General features: G+C 67.7%; 7 protein-coding genes across 7 annotated transcripts in view; 4 read left to right on the top strand and 3 right to left on the bottom strand.

Annotated features, from left to right (window-relative positions):
- Positions 1 to 132: 132 nt before the first annotated feature.
- Positions 133 to 2,071, top strand: CHLNCDRAFT_21117 (hypothetical protein; the record flags this gene model as incomplete). Its single annotated transcript, XM_005849784.1, has 5 exons — positions 133 to 259; positions 432 to 600; positions 739 to 975; positions 1,161 to 1,351; positions 1,860 to 2,071. Coding segments are annotated over 5 exons (936 nt in total), but the record flags the coding sequence as incomplete, so codon positions are not given.
- A 114-nt stretch (positions 2,072 to 2,185) lies between these two features.
- On the bottom strand, positions 2,186 to 2,796 carry CHLNCDRAFT_143009 (hypothetical protein; the record flags this gene model as incomplete). The annotated part of the gene is made up of 3 exons (XM_005849523.1): positions 2,186 to 2,332; positions 2,444 to 2,499; positions 2,607 to 2,796. 3 exons carry the CDS (start codon positions 2,794 to 2,796, stop codon positions 2,186 to 2,188), a joined length of 393 nt encoding a protein of 130 aa, XP_005849585.1.
- Positions 2,797 to 3,111: 315 nt separating this feature from the next.
- CHLNCDRAFT_17952 (hypothetical protein) lies at positions 3,112 to 3,393 on the top strand (the record flags this gene model as incomplete). Its single annotated transcript, XM_005849783.1, has 2 exons — positions 3,112 to 3,212; positions 3,297 to 3,393. Coding segments are annotated over 2 exons (198 nt in total), but the record flags the coding sequence as incomplete, so codon positions are not given.
- A 1,124-nt stretch (positions 3,394 to 4,517) lies between these two features.
- On the bottom strand, positions 4,518 to 5,975 carry CHLNCDRAFT_21056 (hypothetical protein; the record flags this gene model as incomplete). Its single annotated transcript, XM_005849522.1, has 5 exons — positions 4,518 to 4,713; positions 4,890 to 5,043; positions 5,198 to 5,294; positions 5,411 to 5,644; positions 5,754 to 5,975. 5 exons carry the CDS (start codon positions 5,973 to 5,975, stop codon positions 4,518 to 4,520), a joined length of 903 nt encoding a protein of 300 aa, XP_005849584.1.
- Positions 5,976 to 8,583: 2,608 nt separating this feature from the next.
- On the top strand, positions 8,584 to 10,113 carry CHLNCDRAFT_34723 (hypothetical protein; the record flags this gene model as incomplete). The annotated part of the gene is made up of 4 exons (XM_005849782.1): positions 8,584 to 8,878; positions 9,030 to 9,449; positions 9,574 to 9,760; positions 9,851 to 10,113. Exons 1-4 carry the CDS (start codon positions 8,843 to 8,845, stop codon positions 10,111 to 10,113), a joined length of 906 nt encoding a protein of 301 aa, XP_005849844.1. The 5' UTR covers positions 8,584 to 8,842.
- A 72-nt stretch (positions 10,114 to 10,185) lies between these two features.
- Positions 10,186 to 11,375, top strand: CHLNCDRAFT_143005 (hypothetical protein; the record flags this gene model as incomplete). Its single annotated transcript, XM_005849781.1, has 5 exons — positions 10,186 to 10,278; positions 10,504 to 10,605; positions 10,756 to 10,965; positions 11,096 to 11,206; positions 11,346 to 11,375. 5 exons carry the CDS (start codon positions 10,186 to 10,188, stop codon positions 11,373 to 11,375), a joined length of 546 nt encoding a protein of 181 aa, XP_005849843.1.
- Positions 11,376 to 11,739: 364 nt separating this feature from the next.
- CHLNCDRAFT_143004 (hypothetical protein) overlaps positions 11,740 to 14,192 on the bottom strand; it is a gene marked incomplete at both ends in the record, with an annotated part of 4,193 nt that continues 1,740 nt past the window's right edge. Inside the window, 8 exons of the mRNA XM_005849521.1 lie at positions 11,740 to 11,835; positions 12,000 to 12,083; positions 12,216 to 12,342; positions 12,538 to 12,605; positions 12,819 to 12,906; positions 13,095 to 13,324; positions 13,533 to 13,682; positions 13,895 to 14,090. Of these exons, the coding sequence (XP_005849583.1) occupies positions 11,740 to 11,835; positions 12,000 to 12,083; positions 12,216 to 12,342; positions 12,538 to 12,605; positions 12,819 to 12,906; positions 13,095 to 13,324; positions 13,533 to 13,682; positions 13,895 to 14,090 (1,039 nt within the window). The remainder of the gene's footprint in view (positions 11,836 to 11,999; positions 12,084 to 12,215; positions 12,343 to 12,537; positions 12,606 to 12,818; positions 12,907 to 13,094; positions 13,325 to 13,532; positions 13,683 to 13,894; positions 14,091 to 14,192) is intronic.

The raw sequence follows: 14,192 nt of genomic DNA, 5'->3' as shown, positions 1-14,192 counted from the left end.
TGCTCCCGCATCAGGTCGAGGAAGAGGCCACGGGCGCGCTTGTGGGCATCCGCGCAGCGATGGGTTGGTTTGTGGGGGCGCCCACCCCAGCTTTCCTCCCCCCCACCTCCCCGTCTCCCCCTCCACACACACCTCCCGCAGGTGCTGTCTCCCGAGGACTGCGGGCGCGGGTTCAGCGAGGTGGGGGCACTGGGGGAGGCCAAGGCGGCGCTGCGCGAGGCGGTGCAGCTGCCGCTGCAGCACCCGCACCTGTTCACGGGTGCGCACACGGCTGGCTCCCCCTGCCGGCGCTGGGCGCTGCTGGCCGGCCGGGGCAGGAAGGGGCACTGCGGAGGTCAGGGGTGCCTCAGGTGGCACTTGCTCACGCACATCAGCACCGCACGACTGCCTGCCTATCACCTGCCCGCGCCTGTGGCCCGCCGCGCACGCAGGCGGCGCTCTTGCGCGGCCGTCCAAGGGCGTCCTGCTGTTTGGGCCCCCAGGCACCGGCAAGACGCTGGTGGCTCGCGCGGCGGCGGCCGAGTGCGGCGCCGCGTTCCTGGCGCTCAACCCCTCCGCCGTCGCCTCCAAGTGGTTTGGCGACAGCGTGAAGTTCATCCGGTGAGGCCCGGCGCTTTGATTGCCGTGGGCAGGCAAACGGAGGAGCAGAGGCAGGCAGGGCGGGGCCGGGCGGCCGCTTCTCGGAAGCGTGTGCTGACGCGGCGCGCGCCGCGCCGCGTCGTGCCGTGCCGCGCGCAGCGCCGCCTTCACCCTGGCCGCCAAGCTCTCCCCCGCCGTCATCTTCATCGATGAGGTGGACGCCCTGCTGGGGCGCCGCAGCTCACTCAAGGAGCACGAGGCGCTTCGGGAGATGAAGAACGAGCTGATGCAGCAGTGGGACGGCATACGGGCGGGGCGGGGGCGGGTGGTGGTGCTGGGGGCCACCAACCGCCCCTTTGACCTGGACGAGGCGGTGCTGAGGCGCTTCACGCACAGGTGGCGGTGCTGTGCTGTGCTGTGCTGTTCTGTGCTGTGCTGTGCTGTGCTGTGTGTGCCCGTGTGTGTGTGTGCACGCTCCAGATCTTCGGGCTCCCTGGGTGCGGCTCTGCTGGCGCGGCATGGCTCTGCCCTCACCTTCTCCCGCACCCCCTGCCCGCACCTCCCACCCCGCCGCGTGCCAGGGTGTTCATCGGCTTGCCGGACCGGGCGGCACGGGCTGCCATCCTGGGCGTGGTGCTGGAGGGGGAGCGGCTGGCTGCTGACGTGGACGTCGTCAGGCTGGCGGAGCGCACCGAGGGCTACAGCGGCAGCGACCTGCGCCAGCTGTGCATCCAGGCCGCCATGCGCCCCGTGCGCACCTTCCTGGAGCGAGGTGGCGGCGGCAGCGACAAGGCTGAGGCTGTGGCCGCAGAGGCGGGCGCGGGGAGTGCTGCTGGGGCTGCCTGCCAGGAGGCGGAGGAGGAGGGTGTGGCGGCGGGGGAGAGCGGCACGCAGGACAGCATGCAGCTGACGCGGCATGGCGGCGCCACCGCCAATGGGGGCGAGGCAGGCTCGGCAGCATCTGCTGCCCACTCACGCAGCGCCAGCCTGGCGAGCTCCGCAGGCATGGAGCAGCAGCCCGAGGTGGCACTCGCGCCCGGCAGCAGCAGCAGCGCCGGCGGGTCTGCCGCCGCTGCCAGCCTGCGCATGGTGCCGCGCCTGGGCTCGCTGCTGCGCGAGGCGGAGAGCATCGCGCGCCTGCCCGCCAACCCCAAGACCGAGCTCCGACCCACCAGCATGCAGGCAGGCGGCGGCCGGCTGGCTGCTTGCACAGCTGTGAAGTGCTGGCCCCATGGGCGGTCCAGCTGCATTACCCTGGTGGGCCAACACCACGCATGCAGCAACACACCTCGCCGCCATCCCCGCCGCCGCCACACCCCTGCACCCCTGCCGCGCTGCCCTGCAGGACTTTGAGGATGCGCTGAGGGAGGTGTCGCCCAGCGTGGACCCCGAGTCCGGTACCATCCAGGAGCTGAACGAGTGGAACAAGCAGTACGGTACCTCCGCCAACAAGGCGGGCGTGCGCAGCAGGCGCCTCTCGTACTACTCCTGACTGGCTGCTGACTGGGCTGCACCATGAAATGCGTTGGATGTTGGCACGTTGGGAAACGTTGAGCTGTGTGTAAGGCATGAAAGAGTGCTGTGCAGTGAGGCATATCGTGGCGTGTCATGTCGGGGGCGCTGCTCCCGCGGGCGGCTGCGCAGCCGCCTGCGCAGCCTGCCCTGCTGCGCCGCCCGCTGCGGGTGGACGCTGCATGGCTCGCTGCACGCAGTCTGGGGCAGGGGCGGTGCGCGGCAGGTGGTTGCGGTCGTACTGCGGGGCAAGAAAGGAGTGTGGTCAATTGTCGGTGCCAGGTGGGGAGGAACATGGCAAAGCTCTTGCAGCAGCATGCGCCCGGCATGCGCCCGGCGGGCGCCCACCCACCAGCAGCGAGTCGGCCACATGCTCGTCCTCCTCGTCGTTCTTGCGGTCTGCATACTCTGCACACATCATGGCGGCGGGAGGAGGTGGTGCTCTCTTCGTTCGGCATGGCCCAGCGTTGGTTTGGTCAGCGCCTCCCTTCTTCCATGCTGTGCCGCAGCCTCACCCGACCACCAGCGCTGCAGCGACTTGTCCAGCGCCTCCTTCTTGTTCTCCATCTTGCCGTAAATGGCGGCCAGCACATGCGGCGGGCAGCCGGAGCTTCTGGCGCCGCCGTTGTGCGCCGCCCCTGCCGCCGCCGATGCTGGCGCCGGCTCCCCGGCGGTGGAGGCCTGCTGCTGCGTGCTATTGGACATGTCGCTGCTCACTGCCGAGGACGCCAGGTGCTGTGGGGTCCCGTTTGAGCGCACTGCAAAGGTGCTAGGGCAGCCGGGCGTCGGCCGTCACTCTGCCGTTCTGTTCTCAGGTCCACTGGTGCACAATTGGACTACGGCGATCATTCTGCTGCCGTTGTTTGTTCAGGGGCACCGCACAGGTGGCACAGCATGCCCCTCACGGCTCGAAACTCGGGTGGTTTTGCCCTCCGAAGCATTCATCGGGTCTGTCCAGACGTATGGCAACCCCTATCAGGCGCTGGGCAGGCGCTGTGAGAGCAGAAGTTTGTGCTTCACAAAATGGACTTCTATGGGGTGCTGGGGGTTGGTCCAGAGGCCTCGGCCGAAGAGATAAAGAGAGCATACCGAGACGCAGCATTCAGGCTGCACCCTGACACGTGAGCCGCTCACTGGGCCGCCGCCAGCGCTCGGGTTATGTAGCGGTGACTGTCTCTCCCGCCGAAATCCCCTTTGCTACGCAGTAATCCGAAGGCCAGCAAGGCGGCGCATGCCCGCTTCCACGAGCTGCAGGAGGCCTACGCAGTGCTGCGGGATGAGGCCAAGCGGCGGCAGTATGATGCCATGCGGGCGGCGGGCTTTGGCGCCGCCGACGCCGGAGAGGCGGCCGCCTCGGGCGCCGGCTTTGCCACGCCCTGGGGCCAGCCCTCCATGGACGGCAAGGATTTCGACAGGCGCTTTGACGAGTGGTGGAAGCGCATGTCTGAGGAGTGAGTGGCGGCAAGTCTCCCCCTGCTGCATGCCATCGGCACAGCCTGCCTGGCTCGCCCTCCAACCAACCTTCCCATGGCTGCCCTCCCACTGGCCGCAGGTTCCGCGACTATGAGGACCGGCAGTCTGCCAAGGAGCGCATGAGCGCGGAGCGCATGGCCAAGGCGGCGGCCTGGGAGTGGGAGAAGGAGCAGGCGCAGCACAACAAGGTGTGCTGAGGTGTTAGGAGGTTGGGTGGATTGTGCTGGGAAGTGCGCAGACGTCACAGATACCCCTCTGCACACATACATGCCACCAACCCGACAGCCGCCTGCGCCGCATGCAGGTGCGGGCGCGCAAGCTCAAGTGGGCCACAGAGGATGCTCGCATGCAGCGCCACGCCACAGTGCTGCGCCGCTTCTGGCAGACCCACGCCGGCTTCACCCCTGGGGATGCGCTGTTCCTTGGGGTGCTCCTGGCGGGGGCGGTAGGCATCGCGCTGGCCTGGCGGTCGCACATCCAGGAGGCGCGCCAGCAGCAGCAGCAGCAGCAGGCACGACACCAGCAGCACCTGCTGCCTGCGATGGCGGCGGCAGCAGCAGCCGCAGCATCCCATCCACCATAGCAGCCCAGGCCACATGTACGCTTCGCCAATGTCTTTATGCCATAACTTCTACTCTGCAATTGTTTGCCTCCACTTTCATTTCGTTTGATCCCCTGCTCGTGTTCTCCCGTCCCTGCTCTTTTCGGATCCTCGCTATGCCCGTCTCTCTCGGCCATGCCACCACACACGCATGTGGTTCTGTTGTAACCGCATCAGGTACTATGGCTGTGCGCAGCGATACACATCTGGCAGCGGGTGCAGAGGTTGGAATTGCACAGAAATAGGAGGTGGTGCTGGGAAGGAAGAGAGAGGAACCGAAGCAGTGCGGGCACGTATCAGAAAGCAAGTGTACAACAAACATCAGCCAGACGGCGCGGAGGCCAGCGGGGCGCTACTCGTAGGCGGTGAGGATGTCCACGCCGCTGTCCGTTACCAGCAGCGTGTGCTCCCACTGCGCTGACAGGCTGCCGTCTGCCGTCACCGCCGTCCACTGGTCTGCCCAGTAGCGCTCCTGGGGGCGCCCGATGGTGAACATGGGCTCTATGGTGAAGGTCATGCCCTTCTGCAGCACCCCAGGCTCATTGTTCCTGCAACAAGGCAGTGGAGTGGCGTCGCCGTGTGTGGGGGGCTTCAAGAGGGGGGAGAGGGTGCAGGCTTGCGGAGCCGGCGGGCAGGAACAGCCGGCGCGGCTGCAGAAGACAGCACTGAAGGCAGCAGGCTGGCAGCAGGCCGCGCCTCCTCAGCGGTCCCCCTGCCGTCCCACCTGTGGTGCGCCACGTGTGGCCACGAGTGGAAGACTGTGCCCACGCCGTGCCCCACAAACACCTTGACCAGCCCGTACTTGTGCTTGTCAGCCACAGCCTGGATGGCGGCGCCAATCTCCTTGACGGGCACGCCAGGGCCGCACACCTTGATGGCTGCACGCGGCGGACGGCGGGGTGGGCGGTTGCAAAGCGCGGCGACACCACGACACCAAGGGCGCTGCTGCAGCTTTGTGCAGGCTCGGCAGCGGCCCTGGAACAAACCGCCCCAGGGCCCAGCGTGGCTGGCCGCAAAGCCCCCGGGGCCCACCTGCGTTCAGCGCCTGCTTGGTCGTCTCGCACAGCTTCTTGGCTGCGGGCGACACGCTGCCGACGTAGAACATGCGTGAGGTGTCGCCGTGGTAGCCCTGGCAGGGAGCAAGGCAGCGGGAGGAAGCGCAATAGAGAGCGGCCCATCACGCGCAGCGAGGCAATGAGCACAGCACTGGCGGCGCCGCCGCCGCCGCCACCGCGCCCGCCTCACATCCAGGTACACGGTGACGTCGATGTTGATGATGTCCCCGTCCCGCAGCTTGCGCGAGTCGGGGATGCCGTGGCAGATGCACTCGTTCACGCTGGTGCACACGCTCTTGGGGAAGCGGCCGTAGTTGAGTGGGGAGGGGTAGGCGCCCGCCTCCACCACCATCCTGTGCACCGCCCTGTCAATCTCGTCGGTGGTCACGCCCGGGGCCACCATGCCGCCCGCCATCTCAAGAACCTGCCCAGACAGCAGGGTCGGCGGGCAGGGCGTCGGGCACGCAGTTTGTGATCGGGCAGCAAGGCTGGCGGCAGTGATGGGGCAAGGCGCAGCCGCAACAACACCGCACCTGCGCCGCCAGCCGCCCCGCTGCCCGCATCTTCTCAATGCCCGCCGCATCGTGGATCTGGGGGTTGGGGTCCCAGTCTGGCATCATGCCACTGTCTGCATACGGCGGCCGCTTGATGTGCGCAGGCACCTCCAGCTTGGGCGACACCTTGCCCGGCCGCAGCGGCGCGCGGTCCGACGACCCCTCCCTGCAGCACAGCCAGTCAGCGGGCGGTACGCACATTACGGACTCCAATCTACCTCAGGGGCTTGGACTGCAGTCCAGCACGCCAATGCGCACACACACATGCCGGCTCACTTGGTGCTCAGGCTGAGCAGCTCCGTCAGACCCTTGCGGGCCTGATTGACTATATGTAGCGTGCCGGACCTCCGGTAGCCGCGCCGCGGGGCGGCGGCAAGCAGCTGTGAACGGCCAACATGGGCGGAGGCCCTCAGCACGGCGCTGCTGCCGGCTAGCTGTGCAAGTGCTGGCACCATATCTTGTGCGTGGTGGCGCAGCGGCACGCCGGCAGGGCGGTCCCTTGGCGAGCAAAGGCAGAAGCACTTCCGAGCGACGCCGCCGTCGGAGGAAGAAAAACGGAGGCAGAGATAGAATATGTGCAACAACAAAGTTGGGGCGGTGAGCCGCTGATCCAAATGCTGCGCCGTGGCACCACAGCGCCGGCGCCCTGGATGGATAGCGGCAATGGATAGCCTGCATGCAATATGACGGTGCTACACGCCAACCAATCGTGGTACCAGACATGGAGGGCAGCCTTCTGCGCCCCAGTAGTCTGCAGGCCCATCTGCTGTTACCCCGCAACCGACTTGCTCCATGTCTGGCTCCAACCCTTCTGCCACTTTGTCCAGGTTTGTCGTGGTTTGTTGCAAGGATGGGAACATGCAGGGTGCAGATGAGCAGGCATGGGCAGGCCTTCGCCTGAGTCGGGTAGTGCAGTGGCTAGGTGCGTCTGTGAAATGCATGAGGGGTGTGACGATCAGAGGGGAATAGGGCAATGGAGAAGGTCAGACACTAATCACAAATAGAAATGGGTGTATACCCTTGTTCACGATGTGCCAGCCTGTTCATTAAACTGCCGGCGCAGTTTGTTGAAGCCACGCTTCTCCAATATCGCCTCCTCTGCCTCTTGCACTGCCGTCGACCCAGCGTCTGCCTGCTTGGCAAGTTCAAGCTGCGTAAATGCTGCTCGCCACGCTGCAGCAACTGCCTCCAACTCCAAGCATGCATGGTCTGCCGCCGGCTGGCAGGCCGCCCGGGCAGCGCTGGCCTCTGCCTTGGCTTCCAGTCCCAATGCCGTGGTGGCCCATGCTGCTGCCGCCGCCGCTGAGGCCTCCGCCGCGGCAGCGCGGGATGCTGGAATGGCTCCAGCTGCCAGTCGTGGCCACGTCTGTGCTACAAGCAATAACTCGCTGTCCTGCAGCCGATCCAGCACTGTTTCTGTGAGGCTGCCGGTCTCGTTGGCCTCACACTGCTCCAGGCGCTCCATCTCCGCATCCAAGGCTGTGTCGCTGGCCATCTCCGCCATTGCCTCCGCTCTTGCCACAGCAGTTGTGGCCATCACCGCGTCGGATACAGCAGCAAGCGCATACGTGTAAAGCGCTTCATCTCCTTTGCTCTGCGCAGCAGGGGAGGGTTGGCAGGAGCAAGAAGGTGGGAGGCAAGGCCTGTGCATTCCGCCACGGTCACCCGCTAGCGCTGCCCTGCCCCCGGCTGCCCTGGTGGAGCTCACGTTAGCCACGCGGCAGGCAGTGGAGTAGGGGAGGTGCATTGCACAGTGAGTACCCACCAGAGGGCTGTCTTGGGGTGTGCAGCTCGCTGCTGGTCCCTGACTCACTTGCTTGAAGCCACGCTTGTCCCACATCGCCTGCTCCGCCTCCTGCATCGCCGTCGACCCAGGGTCTGCCAGCTTGGCCAGTTCAAGCTGCGCAAAGGCTGCTCGCAACGCTGCAGCAGCTGCTTCCCACTCCACAGCTAAGCTTGCATGCTCTGCCGCCGGCTGGCAGGCCACGCGGGCAGCGCTGGCCTCTGCCTTGGCTTCCAGTCCCAATGCCGTGGTGGCCCATGCTGCTGCCGCCGTAGCTGCGGCCTGCGCTGCGGCAGCGCGAGATGCTAGAATGGCCCCAGCTGCCAGGCGAGGCCACGCGTGTGCTACAAAGGTGTCGCTGTCCGACAGCCGCTCCAGCTCAGTGTCTGTGAGACTGTCCGCCTTGTTGGCCTTGCGCTGCACCAGGCGCTCCATCTCCGCCGCCAGGAATGTGCCTTCGGCGAGCTCCGCCAGTGTCTCCGCTCTTGCCACAGCGGTTTCGGACTTCGGAGCTTTGGATGCATCAATCAGCGCATTCTTGCAAAGCTCTTCATCTCCTTTGCTCTGCAGCGGGATGGCAGGAGCAAGAAAGTGGGAGGCAAGGCCTTGTGCATTCGGCCATGGTCACCCGCTAGTGTTGCCCTGCCCCCGGCTGCCCTGGCGGAGCTCACGTTAGCCACGCGGCAGGCGGTGGAGCAGGGGAGGTGCATTGCAGCCGCCCAGGGCCACCAGAAAGACCACCCTTGTGGCTGCCAGGCGGCCGAAACGGCCAAGCGGCGGCGCGATGCTGCTGGGGCCCGTCTGGGGGCCGCCTGGAGCAGCAGCAGCCTGGGTGGGGGCTCGCAGCCCCTGATCTTCATTGCCGAGGGCACCAGGCGCGTCAGCCGCAGCTGCTGCAGCGCCATTAGGGTGTCGAGCCAGTGTGCAGTCCATCGGGCCTCCGCGCCAGGTGGCATTTCCCGCGCAGCACGCCATATGCGGCCCCTATAGCACGACGGATTAAACTCAGAGCTGCGGATTTCCGGGCAGCAGCATCAGGGCTCTGCCCCACGGGTTGTCAGGGCCACAGCTCGAGAGGGCTGCCACCAGCGCCACGGCCCACAAGGCCACAGCCTGCTGCTTGTGGGTTTCAACGGGCGACCGTGCGGGTGGGCTGCGGCCTGACGAGTGTGTTGAGGGGCGGGCGGGGCCGCGGGCGGGCGCAAGCTGGGGCGGGCATGCGCCGGTTGGCACGCCGTTGAGCACAAGGAGATTTCTGAAAGAGAGTACAAGGAGGGCGCTTGACATGGCTTCTTCTCGGCGAGCCTTGGCATGCTATCAGGCGAGTGGTGGTCCCATATTCACCGTTGGCGTGAGTACTGGAATTGCCGGCAAAGCTGTAGCATCCTGACAATGTCACCGCCCGCCGCCACACACCTCCGCTGCTGCTGCTGCATGCCAACCTCACCCGTACACATCATGCCTGTCTGCAGATCGATGCATTCACAGGCGTAGCGTTTGCGGGCAACCCCGCGGCGGTGGTGCTGCTGCCACGTGCTGCACTGCCGCTTTCAGACAGCCTTCGGCAGCAGATAGCGGCGGAGAAGAATCTGTCGGAGACCGCCTTTGTAGAGTGCAGCGATGGTGGCAGCAGCGACGATTTCAGTGTCTGCACCCGCTTCAAGCTGCGATGGTTCACCCCTGCCATCGAGGTGCCACTGTGCGGCCATGCCACGCTCGCCTCTGCCGCCGCCATCTTCTTTGAAGAGGCCAACCCCGCCCGCCGGCTGGCGTTTGACACACTGAGCGGAGAGCTGGTGGTGACGCGGCAGGCGGACTTGCTCAGCATGGAGCTGCCGCTGATAGAGGCTACCGCCGCCGCCGTGCCACCAGGCATGGAACCAGTGGTGCAGGTGAGCTGGTTGGGTTTGGGAGGCTGCTGAATGCGACCAGCTCTCACAGTCGTGGCCGCCAGGAGACTGCAAACGCAACATCGTCAATGCAACCTATGTTAGTGCCTCCCTCGTATGCCCGCAGGCAGCAGTGGGCCAACTGGCGGTGGAAGAGGTGTTGTATGCGTCGCCACTCAAGTACCTGCTCATAGTGCTGAGGGGCGATGGGGAGGCCACGCGCCAGGCCTTCCTCAGCCTTCAGCCCAACACCCAGCAGCTCGGGGACGCCCACACTGGTGGCGCCCTGGTGGGGGTGATCGTGAGCCTGCAGGGTGAGTCCAGCGGGGCGTGGGCTGCCTGGTGGTTGTTGGCTGCTGCTGGTTGGCGCCACACTGCGCTGTGCCCTGTTCTCCTGGCTCCAGGTGATGGCGAGCGCCACGACTTGTACTCTAGATTCTTCGCCCCATGGGCAGGCATTGCTGAAGATCCAGTCACAGGCTCAGCACACTCCATTCTGGGTGCCTACTGGGCCAAGAAGACATCCAAGCAGCAGCTGCGAGCCCGCCAATGCAGCCCCAGGGGCGGCGAGCTGATCCTGCATGTCAAGCGTGATGAGGGCCGCGTCGTGGTGGCGGGGCAGGCGGTGACGGTGCTCACGGGCCACCTGCTGCTGCCCCCTGCATAGATTTATGTGAATTGCCGACTACCCTCCGTCTCAACCATGCAATGAACCGGCGGCCGGTCTTGGCGCCCAGCCATGTCAGCGCCGCTAAACCTCATCTCAGGCCGGAACCTCATCTCAGGCCACACCTGCATCTGCGCCTGCTGCAACAATCTGCGGCGCTTACTGGTCCCCCTCTCGACTTCCCAGCCTCAGTTTCGCGAAAATGCAGTGCAGTGCAGTCAGTGCAGCGACAGGGCAGCCGCTAGCGCAGAGAGGGGCGTTTGGTCCACGCACATTGCGGCTGCCAAACCATCAGGCGCTGCAGGCAAGTGGGTGGTGTGGCAAGGGACGGCGCCAAGTGAAGGCCCACGACACCAACACCTGCTGCGCCTGACCATTGCCGATTTGCAGAGCTTGCGTCGGCGGCTGCTGGTGGCCCGGGCGGAAGAGCAGCGGGAGGGCAGCTCGGCGGCAGCGGCGGCAGACGAAGAACCTATTGCAGCGGAGCAGCTGGTGAGGCCTGCTTGCAGCTGGTGAGGCCCTTTGCAAGGTCAATGTGGCTCCGATGAATCTCTTGCCAACGCGCCTTTCTGGGCAGCTGCATCCCGCCATCGCCGCACCCTCACGCGTCGCCCCCCGCCCGCCCCCTCCCGCCCGCTGCAGCTGCGGCGCAAGAAGGGCAAGGCCGGTGCCGGCTTCAAGCCTTCCCCTGCCAGCGCCAAGGAGGGCCCCACCGTCATCTCCCCGGTGCGCGACCAGGTGTATGGCGGCGGGCCGCTGACGGCGGAGCAGCAGGCCGAGAACTCTGTGGTGGGCCTGCTGGCCGCCCTGTTCTTCGTCATCCTGGCGGAAGGCATCTACGTGGCGGCTTCGGTGAGCCGCTGCCGCGGGGACAGGGAGGGGCGGAGGCGCTGGCCTGGCCGCAGCGCGGCGGGCGCCGCGGCGCACTCGCCCGCCTGCCAGCCACCTGGCCCCCACCGCCGCCGCCTGCCGCCGCCCGCAGGGCTTCATGCCCCAAGCGCTCGACCAGTTTGCCCAGGACGTGGTGCTACCCGCCTTCACGCCCACCCTGGGCCTCTTCCTGGCCATCTCTACGGCCTATGGGCTGTGGAAGGTGGGTGGCAGCAGCAGGCTACGCCACGCCCGCATGCCGCGCCTGCCATCAGGCAGCCTGTGCTGGTGATGCCGCTGTCGGCGGCGTCGCAAGCCTGCCTGACTGGTGCATCATGTGTTGGTGCATCCGTCCGCTGCAGACCAGGGCGGGGCCCGACGGGCAGCAGTAGAGGGTTTGGGCGTGAAGTGGCACGCTGGGGGTGGGCACAGCTATGCGTTTACACCACGGCTGGATAATGGATTCATTTTCATTGAGCGAGAGAGTACTGCGGCAGGGGCGGTGCAACCGAAAGCAATGCCGACCGAGCAACAGGCAATCGATGGCTGGAGCATTGGTGCATGTTGGATCTGAAAACATTGAACGCAGAGAAGGGGGGCAGCATGCTGGGAGCGGTATCTAATGAAAGGACAGAACATGGGCAGAGAAAGGGGCAGGAGCCGCCGGGCCCTCCTGCATGCCCTGGTGCTGAGCGGAAGGACGGGCGGGCATCAGTCACATGCAGGCCAGCCCGCACAGGAAGGCGCCCAGCGGGGTCAGTCGCTGTCCGACTCTGGCAGGTAGTCGCCGCCGGCATAGCCATAGAGGTCGGCGTACCGGCTCGAGTCGTTGAGCACAGAGGCGGGGTCGACCTGCGGTGAGCGGGGCGTGGCAGGTGCGGGCCGTGTGGCAGGTGAGCAGGCAGGCGCCTCGCGCACCCCTCCTCCCTCCCCTCCCACACCCCTCCTCCGCTGCTTCGCCCCGCCTCCCTGGCCCTGCCCATGCCGCCTGCTGCCCCAGCCAGCCAGCCACCCACCTGGCCGTGGGGCACCACCTCCAGCCTGTACATGCCCTGCCGCACATCGGTGTGCACGCACCGCACATACACCCGCTCTCCGGGCTGCAGCGGGGCAGACGGCAGCGGGGCGGGCGGGCATCGGGCTGCTGCTGCCCACAGGCAAGCCGCCAGCAGCGCACGCCCAGCAGGGGAGCCGCCGGGGAGATCTGAGGGCCACCCGCCCGCCCGCCTCACCTCCACGGGGCTGTTGATGCGCAGCACCGTCTCCAGGCCCAGCCCCCCCAGCAGCACGCGCGCCAGCCCGACCTCCTGCCTCAGCCAGCACAGAAACATGGCGTCCCAGGTGGCACGCGGGTCGGACCTGCGGCAGGGCAGGCAGGCGGGGCAGGCAGGCGGCGCTGCGGTCAGCAATGCACGCACTCAGGCAACGCCAGGGGCGCCAGCAGCCCAGCACCTCTGCACGCACCCATCCAAGCATTGCGCCTGCAGCCTCTGGTGCGCGGGACAGCGCTTTGCCAGCACGCCACCCCCACCCCGCCCCGCCTGCCCCGCTCACGTGTTTGCCTGGCGGAAGTATTCGGCCACCCAGTAGGACTCCACCTCACGCTCCAGCTTGGACAGGCGCTGCGGGGCAGGCAGGGGAGGAGGCAGGCACGCCGGCTGGGCGGACCGGGGGGGCGAGCGCGGGCCAAGCCAGCAGTGCCGTCTGCGGCAGCCCGAGGAAGCAGGTACGCGCCGCGGGCCGCCCGCCTGCTGGCCGGGCTATGGCCCCAACCGCCTGCCCCAGCTCCCAGGGGGGGTGTGGCTTGCCTGCGTGGTGCCCGTCGCCTCCTCCACCAAATCCATGAGCTCGTCGGCGGTGCAGGGCGGCTGCTTGCCACGCAGCGCGGCCTTGAGCTGCCAGTGAGCCAGCAGGTCGCCGTACCTGCAGGTGTGTGCGGTAAGGGGCAGCGGCGGGCGAGGTGAGCATGGCAGCGTCGTGGGTGGTGGGTGGGAGTGGGGATGGGGCAGGCGGCTCGATCGGCGGCGCACCGCGCTCCCGCACGCCAGCCCCAGCCCGGCTACCAGGCGGGCGGGGCTTGCCTGCGGATGGGCGAGGTGAACTGTACGTACGCCTCCAGGCCCAGCCCCGCGTGCCGCAGCGGCGCGTGTGCCACCGTGACGCTCCGCGTCATGCGGCTGCGCAGCGCCACGGCGCGGCAGGGCCCGGGCGGCAGCGCCGCCAGCTCCTCGGGCTCTGGCAGTACGGGCTCCGCCTGGCCGCGGTACGGCAGCGGCACGCCCAGCTCCCGCCCCAGCTGCCCCACCGCCTCGCCCGCCAGAATCATCATCTCAGCAACCAGCTGCGGCAGGGAGGGAAGGAAGGGTGCTGGGAGGGGTCGGGGGTGTAGAGGTGGAGGTGGGGGTCCCAGCCTCGGTGGCGGCCCCGCACACACGCACACGCAGCAGGGCAGCAGCCGAGGGCCGCCGCCCTGGCCTCCTGCCCTCGCCGCCGCCCAGCCGCCACCCCACCCCGCCGCCACCCCACAAACCGCACGGGGCGTGCCCCACCTGGCGTGCGGGCGAGGCAAACTGGTCCTCCTCCTCAATCAGCACAGCCGGGTCGTCACGGTCCGCCCCCTCCACCCTCACGCTGCTCTCAGGCATGTCAATCTCCACCGCCCCGCCGCACAGCCGGTGCGCGCGGCGCAGCTCCGCCACCTGCGCCACGCCGCGCACGCCGCGTGCCGCGCGCGTCAGGCACCGACACCGGCCCCGGCAGCCAGCTGGCAGGCTGCTGCCTCCCTGGGAGCGAGCACACGCAGCGTCACGCGCCGCGCGCCGCCGCAACGCGGCCATCGTTGCGGCACACACCCACACACACACACCCCGCCACCACCACCCCGCACACCCTCCTCCACCCGCCCACCCACCCTGCGCAGCTCAAACAGGTCCCGCTCATCCTCCTCCTCACACGCTGCCAGCATCTCGTCCACGTCTCGGTACGTGAGGCGGCGGGAGGGGCGCACCAGGCTGGGCACCACGTGCACGCCGCCCGGTACCACCGCCCCCTCCGCCGTCACCTCCACGCCCACAGACACCGCCTCGGTGGGCACGCCCTGCCGCAGGCTGCATGCAGCGGGGAGCCGGGGTGGGGAGGGGAGGAGGGGGAGAGGGCGGGGGGGGGGGGGGGGGTGGGGCGGGGTCGGTTGCGCGCAGGCCGGGGGTGCC

Source organism: Chlorella variabilis, assembly GCF_000147415.1.
Source record: "Chlorella variabilis unplaced genomic scaffold CHLNCscaffold_5, whole genome shotgun sequence".
Classification (NCBI taxonomy): Eukaryota; Viridiplantae; Chlorophyta; class Trebouxiophyceae; order Chlorellales; family Chlorellaceae; genus Chlorella; species Chlorella variabilis.
Note: the sequence above shows the minus strand (reverse complement) of the source record. Positions and strands in the feature narration are given on the sequence as shown.